This window comes from Physeter macrocephalus, chromosome 3, assembly GCF_002837175.3.
Source record: "Physeter macrocephalus isolate SW-GA chromosome 3, ASM283717v5, whole genome shotgun sequence".
NCBI lineage: Eukaryota > Metazoa > Chordata > Mammalia > Artiodactyla > Physeteridae > Physeter > Physeter macrocephalus.
In genome coordinates, this window is record NC_041216.1 from 13,730,752 (window position 1) to 13,748,734 (window position 17,983).

General features: G+C 51.0%; 3 protein-coding genes across 11 annotated transcripts in view; 1 reads left to right on the forward strand and 2 right to left on the reverse strand.

Moving 5' to 3' along the window:
* Positions 1–4,540, forward strand: part of EYA3 (EYA transcriptional coactivator and phosphatase 3) — a 104,291-nt gene extending 99,751 nt beyond the window's left edge. For 7 of the 8 annotated variants that reach the window (XM_024125242.3, XM_028487424.2, XM_024125239.3 and 4 more), the window contains one exon: positions 751–4,537. In XM_024125242.3, coding sequence (XP_023981010.1) covers positions 751–831 — 81 coding nt within the window. In that variant the 3' untranslated portion in view covers positions 832–4,537. Of the gene's footprint in view, positions 1–750 lie in introns of all 8 variants that reach the window. The other variant, XM_007120338.4, reaches the window with a different exon arrangement.
* Positions 4,541–5,577: 1,037 nt separating this feature from the next.
* Positions 5,578–13,938, reverse strand: XKR8 (XK related 8). The gene is made up of 3 exons (XM_007120339.2): positions 13,555–13,938; positions 11,300–11,496; positions 5,578–8,495 (listed from the first exon to the last, which is right to left on the reverse strand). Exons 1-3 carry the CDS (start codon positions 13,845–13,847, stop codon positions 7,786–7,788), a joined length of 1,200 nt encoding a protein of 399 aa, XP_007120401.1. The 5' UTR covers positions 13,848–13,938; the 3' UTR covers positions 5,578–7,785.
* A 569-nt stretch (positions 13,939–14,507) lies between these two features.
* Positions 14,508–17,983, reverse strand: part of SMPDL3B (sphingomyelin phosphodiesterase acid like 3B) — a 29,213-nt gene continuing 25,737 nt past the window's right edge. Inside the window, exons 6-9 of one of the 2 annotated variants that reach the window (XM_028484617.2) lie at positions 17,784–17,964; positions 17,571–17,704; positions 16,131–16,259; positions 14,508–15,106 (exon numbers count right to left, since the gene is read on the reverse strand). In XM_028484617.2, coding sequence (XP_028340418.1) covers positions 14,693–15,106; positions 16,131–16,259; positions 17,571–17,704; positions 17,784–17,964 — 858 coding nt within the window. In that variant the 3' untranslated portion in view covers positions 14,508–14,692. The remainder of the gene's footprint in view (positions 15,107–16,130; positions 16,260–17,570; positions 17,705–17,783; positions 17,965–17,983) is intronic. The other variant, XM_024125699.1, reaches the window with a different exon arrangement.

Here is a 17,983-nt window from a genome sequence, read left to right on the forward strand (position 1 = left end):
TTGTATCCTGGTCCTAATCTGGCACTTCTGAGCACAACATAACAAGTCTGCTTCCTCTTGAGTATGTTCAAGGTCTTTTAACTATTATGTGTGAGCAGCAGGCTTGAAAAAGCACTGAGCTACACATGTTCTAGGACTTCCAGTACTCCAGGTAACTTGCAACCCGTCTGAACAAAACGATCAGTAAAGCTAATTTCCGTCAGCTTTATAGAACATGGTTTCCAACACTCATGTTTTTCAAAGCCCTTCTTTAAAAATATGGCTTCCAGAATGGCACACAGTATTCTGGACATAACTCTGATCACATAATATAGTGGGATGATTATTTTCTAGATCTCTATGTTCTTCATCTTGGTCATGGACAAGATTTGGCCTTTGCAGCTCTGAACCTTATAGAAAATAGACTATCCATAAGAAAATGTAATACTATATTAATACTGATTTCTTACGTGGGTCATTTTATTTGATCCTGAGGATCGTACATAGTAGCTAGAACAAGTCTGTCTCATAAAAGCAGAGTTACCACTGAAACCTAATAAAAATCTCTCACATCTGTAAGTGTCTTATAGTATACATATGTCCCTATACACATGACTTACTTGATCCGTATGACAGTCTTATGAGGTGGGCAGGAGTAAGGAGGGTTACCAAGTACTTTGGGGAGAGGTCTGTGGAGGAAGGGGTGTGGGTAAATATAAGCTCCCAAAAGAAGTTGGGTTAACCAGTTCCTCTCCCTCCTCCCCCTTCCAGCACAACATGCCCTTCTGGAGGATCACAAACCACGGAGACCTGGTGTCCCTCCACCAGGCTTTGGAGCTTGATTTTCTCTAAGAACTGGAATGAAGAGCCTTCCCCGTGAGCTCCTTTTCACTCCTGAAAGGAGCTAGAGACCGGAACCAACTGGGAACTCTTTCTCCATGGAATGCTGGCGAGAACACAATCAAAACCAACAGCTGCAAGAGATGAAGCTTATTTTTGCTCAGAGTGAGCTGCAGCCCCATGTTCATCCTCGCATAGGAGTGGAAGACAGTTGGATTGAGAGAACAATAGACTCACCGCAGCTACAGTGCTTTTAATTCTTCTGGGTTTTGTTTTGTTTTATTTTGTTTCAAAATAAATGAAGAAAAAGAAAAGGAAATTCTTGGGGCAGAGTTGCACTCTGCGTCCGTGACCAGATTGAGAACTGCCATTAACTTGTGGTGATAGGATAAATGCAGCAGACGTTTATAATAACATCTCTTGCAGTCTTTGTAATCTCCTTAGCTGTAGAACATATTCCCAGTGAATGTATATGTTATTTTTATAGATAAGGGTCTGGTCTCTGAAGCAGGTTCCCCCCCTCTTTCTAGCAAGAAAGGGGTGTGTAAAGTTTCCTTGGAAACTCGTAACTGAAATATCTGAGATACCTCTCTGTGACAGTAGCACCTCCTCAGCTGCTCCAGTGGTCTGCTCTCTAGGGTGGGTTCCTTCCTGCTCCTCCATCTCCTGGTTGGCTGAACTGTGAGGCATGGGACACTTAACTTTAGACTTTGCTGTTTCCCATCCTAGAAGCCTTAGTCCCCTTTCCAGTCCCTCTCCCCTTTCACCAAATGGCACAACCCTAGAAACTCCTCTTAGACAGTAAACTGTAAGCCTTCAGCTTGACTCTTAGTCAAAGAGTATGTCCCAAGGGGCTTACCTCCAAACTGGAGAGAAGAACTAAGGCTTCTTAGGAATTTCCACTTCTTTGGCTCTTGAAACAAGAAGATTCCACCTTTTCCTCCTGCAGAGAAGCACCCTTCCCCCAACACATGCTCACCTCTACAGCGCCCTCGCCCCTCTTAGTCATCAGTGCTGTGCTCTTGGCCCTTTCCTGCCCTCTGTACCTCATGTCCACCCCCATGCAGCTCTGGCCAGTCCCCAGGCTTTGGACCCAAGTAGTCAAATCAAGTCTGAGAAGAGGTTCATAATCACATTTTGGCCAAAACTACGAAGGGATTTGACTTTCTTTGAATCCTTTAAGCCCTGTGAAAGGTGTTCTGGACATATATTTACCCAGATCTCAGCCTGAAACTGAAGAACAGATTGCCATGATCACAACCCAGTTTTCCCATGGAATACCCTTCCCGCTTCTCAAATCCCCTTCTCAAATGGGAAACCAGAAGGCCAGAAACACTTTCCTGATTTAAAGGAGGTTGTAGACCCCCTACTCCATTCCTGAAACATGCAGGAACATCTCTCAACCTGACTTCTGGGAGGATCGGTGGGTGCCCAGGCACTGGTCGCAGCCTTCAGTCCAGCTGTGTTTGTGGATGCCCCATCCCTCCAAGACTGGCCTGGGCATCTGCTCAGGCAGAATAAACTTCCGTAGAGCTGAGGAAGTTCGGCCTCTTCCAGGTTGCACAGAAAGGTGATTTTATAAGCACCTCAGAGAGGTGCAGTCTGGGTCCTTAGTAGGAGGCATCCTTGACCAACCCCAGCTATAAATGCTTCTACTCAGAGATTCTGCGTATCCATTTTCAGAGATGTTGCAGCACAAAGGGGTCAGATTCCTTCCAAAGCCAGATCACCCAGAGAAAGGCTGGTATACACACATTCCCTCAGAACTGATTGAGAAAGTGCTTCATGACTCAGTTTTAGAGAAGATGTTTTTGGAGAGGAGCTCAAGTCAATGCTCATTACTTAGCTGCCTCTTTGGCCTGTTTCCTTTGGACGGGAAATACAAAGTCTGAGGCGGACCTTCTTGGTCTGAGTTCAGCATAGTTGCCCAGATGCTGCTCTGCCTTGCTTGGTAATTTATCTTAGAATGCTCTAGGGTGGGTCTGTACTTCCAGGCCCCAAGCCCTCCCTGTACTGGCAGTAGAGCTGTTGGTTTCTTGCCCTGGACATAGGCCACCCTGTTGGTGCTGTGCTTCAGGCTGCAGAGCGGTACCCACGTCGTGCACACAGGTCTGCACACACACAATTCCCTCTCCCTGCCCGCTGGGAGAAGCTCTTTATTCCTACAATATGACTTGGACTCCTTTTTCTATGGCCTTTTCCCTCCTGCTCTGACTGCACGGCTTAGGTCTTTGCAAAAGGAACTTGAAATTGGCTAAGAGAGGTGAAGAAGCTCTCTGAGCAGTGCCGCCTTTGCTCTTTTCTGGTTGTTTAGAGGGTGTAGACAGAAAATGGAGCTTCCTGGCTCCTCTTCGCCAAAATGAATTGTTCAGGGAACCCAGTTCTCTTCTTGGACCCTGTGTTTTTCTCTTCCCCAGCACAGAGGTCTGGAGAGGAAAATAAGTAGGCAGCACCACGAGTTCTTGGAGGCTGAGGTCGTAAGGATGCTGTGGGTCCTTCTGTCAAGGGGGAAGCCCTCTTGACTAGAAAGAGTCCCCATGGAATAAGCCACATGATGAGTCCTTTTCCCAGCTGGGCACCGTGGGTTCTGTAAGATGGGTCTGCACATTTCGTGGTGAGAGCTAGGCCGTCTAGTAGGGAATCGAGTTGTCAGCTGTTTCCTGGGTTTAAGAGGTGGCTTTACTTTCGAATGTAAAACTGACTGTGCCTTAGCATCACCCTGTCCGGTGCCCCTGGGGCAGCTGGTGGTGTCCAGGAGAGTGGATGCCTGCTCCAGATTTAGATGCCTACTTGGGCTTTTATTTGGTTTGGGGTATTCCTGTCTTCTGCAAGTTGGGGGAGCAAAGCTAGTGTCCCAGGAGACTTGTGCCACAGCTTGTTCGCAGTTTACACAAACTTGTTCGCGTTAAAGCTCCAAGCAGAATCTGATTGGCAAAGTCCAGCTGCAGTATATGGAGCTTCTAGATGTTCACTACCTTCAATGGGTGTCAGTGCCACTGAACCGTGGGGGAGAGGGGTCGAGGGGCGGAGCCACGCTCTCCCTCTTCCTGGGAGAGCGATGGTCTAAGCCAAGGGCTGGTGGGCTTGGGGCCTTCCTCTCCTCGCTCCTGCAGGAAGGGGGCAGTTAGGACCCCCTCTTAAGCAGGCTTCTGTTTCTTACCACTAAATTGGCTTCCTTTTTCATCCATAAGTTGGAATTCCCCAAATACAAATACCCTGTAGAGGCCAAATCTGAATTCTGAGATTTTGAAATATCTTAAACCACGAGAGAAAATCTAGTTCTGTCCCACCTCTGATCAGCAGGCCCTCTGTCCCTTCCTCTCCTCTGAGTCAGACAGCTCTAGCAAGCAAGGTTACTTGGCTAGTTCCTAATGCACTGATGGGAGCCATCCCATTAAGGACGACTTCTACTCAAAACATGACCCTCTGGACTTCAGATGCCTCATTTAGCAGGAAAAGGCACTGATTAGATATATTTATGTGACTGCGGGCATTTGTGGCTGTAGAGTCCTTGACCATAATGTTATATGTAATGGGAACTATCTTATAAACTTGAAAAAATAAAGTTTTTATTTTCTATATGGTTTGCTCCTGTGTCTTTTCTGAGTGGGATCAGCCCAGCTGCCCAGCTGAGTAGGCTTCTAAGTAGGGCTTCATAAAAAATCAGAAGAGCTAAAAAAAAAAAAAAAAAAAAAAATCAGAAGAGCTCATTAGAAAGATGGCACCCTTTCAGTAATTGAGTCATTAATTTCACCAAAAGAAACAAACAAAACTAACCATTTGGTATAAATAAATGAGAAAATAAACTAAATATTTTAAAATAACTTTCAAGGGAAAGTTTATTTCTTAGTTGTTTCTAAAATACATCACTTTTCAAAGTTTGGGACTGGAACGCCAAGAGATTTCATTTGCTGTCAAATGTGCTGAAATTTAATTATTAAAAAAATCAATACCTTGCTGTGCTGAGCTTAAAATGCAAAAGCAATAAAACTGACAAATTGATATCAAACTGTTTGATTTGGCTTGTTTTCATGTTACATCAACTACTTTTTCTCCTTTCATTTCTTTAGATTTGAGTCTGTTCATTGGTCTGGAAAACAGTCAGGAATCCTTTTGCCTTTTATTCCAATGGAGATTAGAATTGGGTTCTAGCTTCCAAGTACCATACATGTCAGACTATAAGATGTATTTTTCCCAAAATTAATTCCCCCCAGAAAAGAGGGGGTTGCCTTGTATTCTGAGGCATTAAATCTTTTCATCAGAAGATGCACATTTTGAGCCACAATATAGTTGAAGCAAACTTGTTAATCGGTCAGAAGTACAGGTATCAGAGTGTTATTAGTTTTTAAGCCCAAAGAGTAAACATCTCCATCTCCCCCTCCAATAAGTATAACATCACGTTTCTCAAGAGCCTTTCCGGTGGCAGGTTAAAATGAGTAAATCAAGAGCTTTTTTATTCTTCAAAAACAAGTTTCTTGACATAAAAAAAAAAAAAAAATGGAAATCTTCAAAGGAAATTTCTAATTACAAGTAACCACTGTCATCTTTTTTAAATTCTTGATTCTGTAAACTTTATTTACAAATGAAATGACCACTAAATTCCACAGCTTTTTAAATTACATATCTGTTACCCTCATTTGACGATTTCATCTAGAGAATACAGATGAGAGCTTAGCCAAAAAATTAAACATCTTTTTGGATTTTCTCAGGGGAAATAGCCTAAGACACTACACTGCATCATCTGTTTGGGCATGTATGGCATCTCCCCAGAGCCTAGTCTTCTCATATGACAGGAAGAAGTAGAGAAAAGTAAATGTAGCAAGTTTCGTTTTGTTTTTTTTTTAATTGAAGTATAGTTGAGAGCAAGTATTTGTTTTAGTGAACCCCTTAGAAGCTATGTTTGAGGCTAGGTTGGACAGTAAGCCCAGGGATTTATAAAGGCCAAGGCTGCTCTCTGAGGTCTCAACCCTTGATATTCCCTATGAGTTGAGAAAAATAATGATTTCACTTTTGTGTGTGTGCAAATGTGTGTTTACAGTCAATTAAAAAAAGTGATCCTTTTTCTGAGGTTATATGTCCTTTCATAAGATAATAGATGGTGGTAGTTTTTACTGCCCTTTTTCATTAAAATTAACTTGGCAACCATGTTGGCCATTATACTGGTTCATGAAATTCAGAAGTCTGAAAATCATTGGACTAAGTGATCCTGGAGATCCTTTCTACCTCTACCATTCTGTGTATGTAAAAAGCACCAGCGTCATCTTCCCAGAGTTCCTCCCTGCTCCCAACCTTCATCTCTGTGTCAGCCTTGGCTCCAGGCCAGTATAACTGCTACGAGCCCTCCTTCATCCAGTCACTGCTGACTTGGTGTCTGGAATAAAGCACATCTGCGTGGCTGTCATCCTCACCTCCTTTAGGGTGGTATATCAGTTTCTCAGGGAGGCCTTCCCGGCCATTCTATATAAAATTGTAACTCCCACCTACAACACACACGCACTCTCCCTACCTTATTTTTCTTTTAGCACTTAACGCTATCGGATACATTCTTTCACTTATTCTGTTTACTGTGTCTCCACTAGATGAATGAATGAATACCAGACTCTCCTGGATCCCGTCCCAGTGGTGATGAACCTTTCCTTCCGTCTCCAGTGCCCTTTCCCTGCTCCTTGTTTCTCCAAACCGCAGACCTCCCCAACACCACTGCCCACATCCACATCCCCTGTCATCACTGCATCGCTCCCAGTGACCTCCCAGCAAAAAGACCTTTCTTCACCTGCGCTCGCGTATTCACTTCCTGATACCAAAGGTGTACCTACTCCTGCCAGGCCCAGCAGCAGAGCCGGCTAAGAGCACACACTAGAGCCAGCCCAGATCTGGGTTCTGATGCCCACCTGAGCGGTCAACACCACACTGGCTCACCAGCTCCTGATGCTTAGAAAACAAGGTTAAGAAGTCTTGCCTAAGCCAGCCCTCTTCTCTGGTCCCAGGGCCTTTACTGACTTTGAGAGGAGGACTTTGCATCCCTGACCTCTTTTTTCCAGGCAGCTTTGAACTTGGCGGTGGATTTAATGACACAACTAGGCTAGGGGATTTCATGAGGTTTTAATAATAATCTAATAATACTGTTCAACAAAGACAACACACGTGTCTCTCACTTACAGAGACGCAGATACACACACCTCTTCCACCCACACAGGCTGAGGTAGAAAGTACACTGCCTGAAGCACAAAAACATACTCAACGGCCTGAGCCATGGCCCAGACCACAGGTTCACAAGGCACTTGATTGAAAGGTCACCCCTTGAGAGCAGGGGCAGAGGCCGGGCCAGCTGCACTAAAGCCTTGGAGGGGCTGACAGGGAGTCAGCCATCCCTGCCTTCCAGCCTGAGAGCCTGCTCTGGAGTAGCTGGAGAGGGTAAGGGATGAAGCTGGAATGGCAGCTGATCTGCCAAGGCTAGAATGATGCTTCTGGCACATAAAAGGCCCTCGGTAAACATTTGCTGAATGAATTGAATGACTGGGGTGGGGCAGGGGAGGAAGAATTCCAGAGAACACATCCTGGAGGTCCTGGGGCCTTCCAGCCCAGGATAGGGGAACCAAGGGTGGGACAGCAGCCCCACCAATTATTTTAGAGGTAGCCAGGGAGGTAAAAATACCAACACTGGGATGCTTTGGGGTTATACTTGTTTGGGGGGAAGGGAAGAGGGGGTCCCTTCTTTCCTCCCAAAGTGTTTCATACATAATTGGGGGCCTTGACCCTCCAGGGCCCAGCCCTTCCCATCTTGTTCTCATCCTTGAGGGCAGGCCTCTGTCTTACTCAACTCTGGTCTCCAGCGCCTGGCACAGATCAGGCATCAAGTGCTCATTGAGTGAATCAAGGCCCATAGCAGCATAAGCAGCTTATCTTCTACATTCTACCGACTGATTCCATCTGGCCTTCAGTCCCCTGGCTGGGTCTGACCCTGCCTCAAAGGACACCATTCACCTCTCCCTTCCATGGCAAAGCAGCCTCATCCCTACCCTTGGGGAAAAAGTTCTTAGCCAAATGGGCCATGCGCCTGTTCTGAGGCAGCTGACGCCCCTCGAGGGAGCGCAGAGCCCAGGTCCCGTCCACCTGGTCAGGCTCCCAGCGGCAGCTGGGGTGCAGCCAGCGGTAGTAGACCAGCCGCAGAGCCAGCCCCAGGAGGAAGCAGGCGCCGGCCGCAGGCAGCAGCCTCTGAAGCAGGTGCCCGCTGGGCAGGCAGGCGCTCTGAGTCGCCCAGGCGACCACCAGCAGAAGACTGTCATTCAGGAGGAACGCCAGGTGGATGGTAGCACGGCCTCGGGTTCGGCCCTCAGCCACGTTGAACCAGGAGAAATAAAGGATGGTGGCCACCGTCGCCCGGTACAGCCACTCGGAGCAGGGATCTGGCATAAAGTCCGTGCCCTGAAGCCAGACCCAGAACAGCAGCACCAGCCACAGGCCCAAGAAGTGCAGGGCCACATAGCGGGGGAAGAGGGCTGAGAACAGGGCCACGACCAGGACTCGGGGCCACAGCAGCAGCAGGTTCCACAGGAAGTAGATCACGGAGGCACCCAGCCCCAGGAGGGGCTTGGAGGGGAGGCAGGTGCGCAGGGCCCGGTGGTAGTCAAGCAGTGCCCACGAGATACCCACAAAGGACGTGCAGATGCTGACCCCTACGAAGAGGAAGAGGAGACAGGTGAGCCCTGCGGGCAGCCTGCAGGCACTCCCCAGAGGCCACGGGTACTGCGGAGGCCTCGTAGCCACGCTGAAGTGGGTATTTCGGCCCACAATTTGTTGAAGGGAAAACTACAGCTGGAGAACAGTAAGTTCACACAACCCCAAACGGAGCTAGGATCCATATGGAGTCTGCGCTTCACCACAAACCTTTCCTTTTCAGGTGCTACCATGGTTATATTTTTCACAGACGAAAAGGTGTGTGACTTATACACTCTCATGGGCACCCCTGTCACCCAGCATCTGGCACCCCTGGGCCTTGGCCACACCCTGAGCATCTTCTAGGGCCCTGTAACCCTTCCTTTCCCGGAAGAGCCCACGCCTTTCTTGGATCTGAAAATCAGCAGTCCAGTTCCCCCTTCTTAGTCTCAGAAAGGGAAGCAGGAAATCCCATGGGGTGGCGACAGGCCTCTAGCTGAAGCTGCCTTCTGGGGCCAAAAGGGATGTCCCTGTTATATGGATGGAACAGTCTCTACTCCCCTCCACCCTCAGACTGGGCCCGGGTTTTGATTTTCCAAGACTCGAAGTGTACAGTGGGGATCCCATCCCACCTCCTAGTTGCCCATCCTGGACTAGAAGCACCAGGCCCTCCAACGAGGGCTGGAAGCATCCCTCGACTGCTTCCTCCCCGCCCCCTTCCTATCCCATTCAGTCAACATATGTTCGCTGGGAATCTGCTATGGGTCAGGAACCCACTCCCAGCCTGGACTCAGATCTGTGGCCTTTCTAACTACCCCACACTCAGGGTCTCGGCAGGGCTGATGTTCCTCCAGTTTGCCAGCATGCCGCATTCTCTGACTTGACAAGCTGTGCCCTTGGTATTAGGTAGACCCACGCCCTGTTTCCCCTGGCCTACTCCTCCTTACCCTGCAAGTTCTGGCTTCATTATCCCCTGTAGTCACCCATCCTGACCCCACCCCACCCCACTCCGCTGTGCAGCTCCTATAGCACCCCACTCCTGTCTGGAGTCTTATCACACAGTAATTATTTCCTTATCTCTGAGCTCCTTCAGGGTAGGAAACAGATTCTGCTCCCCAGGGATCCCCCAGTAGCTGGCATAAAACAGCAGCTGAATACATGTTTGCTAAACTAAAGTTGGGAAAACCTGTCTCTTCCCTCAATCCCCCATCCCCACTCCCTCCATACACACAGTGTAGACTGTCCCCATTTAGCCCTGGTCCTAGACACCCACTGCCTTCAAAGAGACAAACAAAAAACAGTCATCCCTCAGTATCCACAGGGGATTGGTTCCCCAAATCCACGGATGCTCAAGTCCCTAATATAAAATGGCGTAACAGAGTCAGCCCTCTGAATCTGTGGATGCAGGACTCACAGACAGAGGCCCGATGGTACGTGCACAATGAGTGCTGTGTATCCCAGGGCAAATCGCTTCACCTTTCAGCATCTCTTTCCTCTTGTGTAAAATGGAGATAAATATAGCACCAAACTAGAGGTGCTATGAATGTGAGCGATCATGACAATAAAGCACTTTCCTCAGTGCTGGCTAATAGCAGGCACTCAATCGTGATGGCTGCCATTACTGTTTTTTGGTTTTTGTTTTGTTTTTCAATTAATACTGCAGACTCAGATTAGCAAACTGAGAGGGCCCTTGGAGACTGAGTCCAACTCCCCAGCTTGTACAGCTGTGGAAACTGAGGCCAGAGAGGGGATCTCCAAGTCCCGCAGAGCATGGCGGCAGAGCTGGGGCTGGCTCCTTGGGAGGCTGTGCCTGGTACAGCAGCAGGTGTGCGAGGGCTGAGAAGGGGAAGGGGAAGCCTAGACCCTGAATCAGATGTGAGCTGGAGTCCTAACTTGGCTGCCAGCTGGCCTGTGACCTTGGGCAACTCCCCTAAAAGCCCTCCCAAAGCTTCTTTTTGCACAAACCTCTCCAGTGTTTTATGAGGCCATCTGCCTCTTCCTTTTCAGATCACTCCACATGCTTTACTATAACTACCTGCTTTACAGTTTACGGTCCTGGCAGGCCAGGGGCTGTGTCCATCTCCTTATTCACCGTGGTGTTCCTAACACAGGGACAGGCACAAAGGTGCTCGATCAAAACAAAGGTACTCTGCATGTACAAAGGCGCTCAATAATTTATCTATTGATCAACAAATTGCTTATTGGGCATCAGGCACCCTACACACTTCATCTGTTATCTTCAAAATAGTAAAAATTAGAGGCTTCCCTGGTGGCGCAGTGGTTGAGAATCCGCCTGCCGATGCAGGGGACGCGGGTTCGTGCCCCAGTCCGGGAAGATCTCACATGCTGCGGAGCGGCTGGGCCCGTGAGCCATGGCCGCTGAGCCTGCACGTCCGGAGCCTGTGCTCCGCAACGGGAGAGGCCACAACAGTGAGAGGTCCGCGTACCACAAAAAAAAAAACAAAAACAAAAACAAAACAAAACAAAAAAAGTAAAAATTACACTTAAGATTTATTATGCACTAGCCACAAGGCTTTATAGGCATCAATTCACTTAAAGCTTTCATTAACCTTATGAGGTAGGATCATTTAATACATCTCTTTATTTGTCCAGATGAGAACAAACTGATAGCTCAGAGAGGTGGAGTCCTTTGTCCAAACTCAAGGCTAGAGCATAACTTTGGATTTGAACACAGACCTGCCTGACTAAAGGACATTCTCCTATTTTCTAAGCAGCCTTTATAAAAGAGTGAAAACCTTTCTGACATTTGTGGGCAGCTTTCCCAAGGCGTAAAAGGGGGGCTGGCCGAGGGCCTGACACTCACACTGGTAGTACTCGGCGCCGCCGCTCTGCAGCATGATGGCCAGCACCAGTGTGAGCTGCGGTGTCATCTCCAGGAAGGTCTCAAAGAGCCGCAGCATGCTGATGTCCAGGGAGAGGAAGTCGGCATAGGCCAAGTCGAACTGGGAGGGCACCTCCTGCCGCCACACCAGCAGCCCCTGCCGCAGCCCCTGCACGCACCTAGGCAGTATACACGATGCCCCAAGGGGCCCAGTTAGCATCCTGTGGCATTCCTCCTTCCCTACCCATCGAGTGGATGCAGACAGGCTCAAACCCTAGCTCGTCACATACATGCTATAAGGCCTTGGGCAAGCGACTTACCTCACTGAACTTGTTTCTTCATCTGTGAAGTGGGGATAAATACAACAGCTATTACTTCTGCGGTAGCCACCATACCAAGCTCATCACAAACCTTGTCCCATTTACTCCTTTACAATATCCCCATTTTACAGATGGGGAAACAGGACCAAAGAGCAAATGAGCAGTGGAAACAGGATTTGGACCCAAAGCTGTTTGAATTTGAAAGGTGTACTAGGAAATTGCCTAAAGTGATCATTCTCAAATTTTAGCAAGTGTAAGAATTTCTTAGGATCCTGTGGGGAAGGGAGCCATTGAGAGCCTCTGAGCACAGGCAAGACAGGTCCTACTGTGCTCCAGAAAGAGCACCCAGGGATCCATTTAAGAGGCCTGCCCAGAGTGATGGGAAGAGACGGGGCAGAGTTAAGAGAGTCCAGAGGTTGGACGGACAGGCCTGAGTGATCCACTGGCATGAGGGGGGATTGGAGGATGCACCAAGATCTCCCCCCGCCCAGAACTGATCTCAGTTGGCTATTGGGAGGTGAGGCCATTCACTCATTGCAAATTCATTCATCAGACGTTTACTGTCACTTCCCCTGGAAGAACTTGACAACACACTCAGGGAGCAGGCCCGAGTTGTGGGGGTGGGGGTCCCCCAGTGCCCTGGCAGAGGCCTCAGCCTAGTCACAGGCAGGAACAGAGACCCCGTTTTCTCAACCAAAGCTCAGTACAGTCTGTCTGACTCATGCTCAGCAGAAACAGAAGATACATGATGTAATTATAAACTCAGGGTTCATTGCGGGCTGCCAGGACTGTAATAACTGTGCCCCTTCGTGTTCACCCAAGGTGTTATTGATGCCTGGACAGTCCCTCAGGCAAAACTGCAACATTCAAAGCTCCTCTCACCCACTCCTGGAGACTCAAGGCAAGATCTGGAGAGAATCTGTAAACATGGATTCAAGAGCAGATCCTGGCTCCGTCCATCCCATCCCAACCCAGATCACATCATGTCCTGACTTCATCACATGACTCTGACCCCTTCGTTTCAGTCTCCCCATCTCTAGAGGGCCCCCCGCCTGAGCCCAGCCCTACATGGCTCCAGGGACATGGATGAGTCAGACCCCATCTCTGCCCTCTTGCTTCGTCTGGGAGTGAGGGGGTGGGGTGGGGAGCAAGTGTTCAGGGAGAATACAACTGGGAAAGGCAGGGTGGGAAGCACTGGCCATGAGGGAACAAGCGCTGCTCTGGGGGTCAGGGCTGCTGAAACTCCAGGGTGACCCAGCTGATCATGAAGCTAGCTGACACTTGCTGCCTGCTTACTCTGCACCAGGGCAATTTACAGGTCTCATTCCATTTAATCCTTACACTGTGAGCCTCTGGAACAATGCGTAAACTGAGACCCAGAGGGGTCAAGTGACTTGCCCGAGGCTCCACCCACAGCTAAGAGCAACGGGAGGTCTGTTGCCACCAGACACTGTTGGGGCACGTCCCCCTCTGCCCCTTCACCACAGGCCTGCCAGCCACACCTATCTCTAGATCATTACCTCCTTTAACAGAGGAGGAAACTGAGACTCAGAGAAAGGCAGGAATAAAGCCATACGGATGGTAAAGCCAGGATTGGATCCCAAAGGGTCCGACTCCAAGTCATGCGCCTCCCTTCCCTCTCTGGGCCTCAGTTTCTTCAGCTGTGCCAGGAAGGGCACCGTTCACGAGCTCTGAGGGCTGCAAGCCGGATTTCTCTCTCATCAGTGATCAGGAGCTCACCTGTAGGGAGAGGCGCCCGCTGAACTACAAGGGACTTAGTTTCCTCTCCGGGGTCTCAGTCCTCTCCTCTCCGCCCCCGTCGCGGGGTCAGGGCTCTCGCCTGTGCTACCAGCCCAGCTGCAGGAGGTGACGTTGACTTCCGTTCCCCCTCCCTCTCCCGGAGGGCAGGGCGCTCACCTGTGTAGGTAGCCCAGCTGCAGGACATGCAACAGCGCCAGGCAGAGGCCTGGGGGCTTCGGCGCGTGCCCGCTGGAGATGTCGGCGCGCAGCCAGACCCAGCTGAAGAGCTGCAGCGCGACTGAGGCGAGGCCCAACAGCGCCAGCACTAGCGCGGCCCACAGGTAGCGACCGCTAAGCACATACTGGCTCGCGGTCCACAGGTCGGCGCCCAGGTCGATCAGGAAGGCGAGGGTGCCCAATACGCCCAGGACCAGGTCCCAGAAGAAAGCGGCGCGTGGCGACCAGGGCATGACCCGCCAGCCTCTGCCCCTCTTTCTCTTCTGGGCTCGGACCCGCTCTCCCGGCCCAGGGTCGCCCTCCCTGCCCAGGTTCCCGGTGGCAGGAAGGAGGCGGACACAGCCCTCGGGGCCGCCCAGGACTCGGGCTGCGGGGCGGGACTTCCCCGTCCCGCCCTGTCCGGGGAGGAGCGAGGTCCGTAGACCCCGCGGTTGGGGTATCAGCGGTCCCACAGATCCCTGGCCCTGCCGCCTGCCTAGGGATCCCCCCACTCTCACCCCAGCCCCGCTGAGCCCCGAGGGCCCCGAGGACCGCTAGGCCCGAAGACGGACCGTCCGAGACGCAATGCCCTTAGCTTAGGAGGCTTCTAATCGCCTTGTTTTACATTTGAGGCTCCTGGAGACCCAAAACGGCGAATATGGCCCGGAGATTAGCACCCGGGCTTAGAATTGCGATGTCTCACGTCTGCATTGTTGCAAAACAAAACAACAGAACGCCAAGGCCCGTTCCGATCCCTGATTGAGGGACTTCGCTAAGTTTGCCTCCGAGTCCGGGCCGTGTGCCAGGGGAGACAGAGGGCACTGGATCAACCAGGCGCATCTTCCTGGCAGCTCATTTTACTCGGATTATCCGAATAGAAGGAGGGGGGAACATTCAATAACTGGGCAAGGGTGTTACTTTAAACATGATTTACAAATTAATAATGTGTTTGGGATAAAACATGAAACTTGAAAGAAATGTGCTTCTGGTGGGGCCCTTGGGGCTTCATTTCCTGATCGGCTGTCCCGTCCCAGTTCATTCTGCGGACGCCGGGGAAAGGGTGGAAAGTCCAGCTCTCGGGGGTGATGCTCTCCCCATTTTACCAGGACGAAGGCGAGCCAAGCCAATCAGCGGGCGGCTCCCAAGGTCTCGGCACAAGCAGCGTGCGCAGGCCCAGCAGCGCCACCAGCAGGAGCTCGAGGCGGGGCGCGGGCGCGACGCCGGGGGCGCGCAGGCAGGCGGCATACCCGTCGAAGGCCACTTCGCGCAGCGCGCACACGTGCTCGGCTTGGCAGGCCTCGTCGCAGGCGCGCGTGTCGTAACTGACCGAGTTGTAGACGTAGTAGCGCTGCAGCGCGCCATGGTCGCTGGCGATGCGGCCCAGCGCCGCGTGCATAGAGCGGGCGCCTGCGTCGGGCACGCCGTAGGCCTTGGTCACCCGATACTCGAGCTCCCAGCGCGGCGCCCCCTGCGCGTTTGCCTGGCTCAGGTTCAAGAAGTAGGTCACCATGTCCTGCAGAGGGGGCGCGAGGTGGGCCGGCTGTGAGCAGCTGTCCGCTTCCGCCCCCAATCCTCCACCTTGCATTTGCCCCCAGTTTCTAATAGCTGTAATCCTGACCGCTCTTAGTTATTGAGCATTTACTAGTTGCCAGGTATGCTTGGCAGACATCCTCTGACTGAATCTGATGAGGTAACTGCGCTTATTATCCTCATGTCACAGATGAGGAAACTGAGTCCTAAAGAGGTTAATTCACTTGGCCAGGGTCCCACAGGTGGCTGAGGCAGGATTGGAACCCAGCTTGTTTACCCCATAGCCTGTGCATTTTCTGTTCCAGCAAGTTCCCGGGTACCCAGAAGATTGTCAGTAAATATTTTCAGAAAGACTGGATAAAACGCAATATAAAAGCAGTGGGATGGAGTGCCTGGCTGAGAGAGCTCATAGAATTGTGCTTTGATAGGGGCTTGGGCTACACCCAGGACCCTGAGTTCTCAGGTGCATTTTCAGGACTAGAATCTGGAAGGGTTTATCTGTGCAACACTATCCACCTAAATTTGCAGATCTGCTTTAGGACAGGAGAGGTGGGGTAAGAGGAGCTGCCATGGATGGATGGCAATTTCTTGCTAGGCACCTCACATTATTTCATTTAGTCTTCCCCGAACCCTGTGGTCTGAGTGCCCGTGTGGACAATGGACCACACTCTTAAAAATCCTCAGACCTCTTCTCCATATACATTCACTCTAGAGTGAAGGACCCAGGTTAACTCATGCAGTCCCTGTTTTTTTTTTCTGCGGTACGCAGGCCTCTCACTGTTGTGGCCTCTCCCGTTGCAGGAGCACAGGCTCCGGATGCGCAGGCTCAGCGGCCATGGCTCACGGTCCTAGCCGCTCCGCGGCATGTGGGATCTTCCCGGAGCGGGGCACGAACCCGCGTCCCCTGCATCGGCAGGCGGACTCTCAACCGCTGCGCCACCAGGGAAGCCCGAGTCCCTGGTTTTAAATGTCCTTTCTCAACACCCAGATTAAATCTCTGTACCCACCGCTTTCTGGAACTCCAACTTGAATACCCAGCTGTCTCTTCCCTCAGCATTTTCACCTGGATGCCACTTAGACATCCCAAAGTTAACAGGAAAGCCAGGCTTTTGATCTTCCTCCAAAATCTGCTCCTCCTGCAGTGAGCCCGTTTCGGTAAAGGGCAACCTCATCCTTCCAGGTGCTCTGGCCAAAGCCTTGGAGCCCTCGTTTCCTCCTCGCGTTCTCTTCCACCCCTCATCCAATCCACCAGCAAATCCTGTCTGCTCTGCCTTCAAAATACATCCAGGATCTGGCTCTCCTCACCACCCACGGGTGCCACCCTGGCCCACACCACCATCACCTCTCAGTGGCTGTGGTCACCTCCTAACTGATCCCCCTGTGTCTGCCCTTGCCCCCTACAGCCTGTTCTCCACCCAGCAGAATGGTGGTTTTCTAAAATTCCAGAGTCGTCCTCATGTCCTACATTACCTGACACCCCCTCCCCCCATCCCCTCGTGACCTCCGCCTCGCAGGCCTCGAGGGCCTCCGTGCTCCTTCCCAAACACACCAAGGGCATTCCCACCCTGGGCCTCTGACGTGCTCTTCCTGCTCCTTCCCCAGACGCTCACACGGCTCACTCCCTGAATGTACTCAGAATTCAAATGTCACCCTATCAGTGACACTTCCCTGCCCCATCTAACACCACACACATATACATGTACCCCGTATCTGTCACCACCTGCCTCCTCACCCTGTTTTCTTTTCTCCTTAGCACTTATTTTGTGCCACACTTAAATTTATGTGTTTGTTTATTGTCTGTCAGCTCCAGGAGAGCAGTGACTCTTGTTCACTTATGTATCTCCCGAGCTTAGCACGGGGCCTGGCACATGGCAGAGGCTTAACACGTTTTGTTGAATACATTAAGGAATAATATTTCTTTGTCATTTCAGTAATCACAGGCACATCCCAGGAGGTGTGCGATCGCTCACTGAGTTAGGGGCCTGCTTGGCTGCAGCATAGTCAGTGTAGAGAAGACCTGGCAGTGGGCCTGAGGTCACACTGTGAGAGACCTTGAATACCAGGCCAAAGAGATCCAACTTATCTTGGGAGCACTGGGGAGCCACTGAAGGTTTTTGAGCAGGAAAGAGACAAGAAGTGCTTTAGAAAGATTAATCCCCTCCTTAGCTGTACCAGATGAGCTACAGCAGGGCAGTGCTGGAGGCGGGGAGAACAAGTAGGAGGCCTTGACAATGATCCAGGGCAAAGGGCAATATGGAGAAGAACTGACCTGACTTGGTGGCAGGATTTGGAGGTAGAGCCAGGGTTCTGATCCTGATCTCTAAAAAGGTGGAAGTAACTTGACCTTCCTGAGTCTCAGTGGTCAGTAGGGGGTGGATTAGCTAGGGAAGGCAGTGGTGTTATCAGGTCCCCCCTCCCCTGGCCCCAGCAGACCCAAGGCTCCTGACCTGCAGGCTCAGTGTGGCTCGGTCGTATTCAAACACCCGGATGCCTGGATTGTTGGCTCCGTTGACCACTCCAGGTAACGTGGTTTTCCATGGGGTGACCCCAGGTGTAAGGAACATGACACTGATGGGGGCACCTTTCAGGAGAGAGTGGAGCTGAGAGGCTGGCGAGGGAAAGAGGGAGGTGGTCTGGCCGTTGCCCTCCAGGTTGGGTACCTGCATCATCGTAGAACATCCGAAAGCTGTCGGTGTGGTGGTGCCCGAAGAACTGCCCTGCAATGACTCGATGATGCTTCCGGACCACCTTAAGGTACTCCTGGTTGGGGCCTTCCCGGAACCACGCTTTGTTCCGCGTCTTCTCAAAGAACCCCGGGGGCACATGGCCGATAATGTACACCTACGAGGAAGGGGTGCCC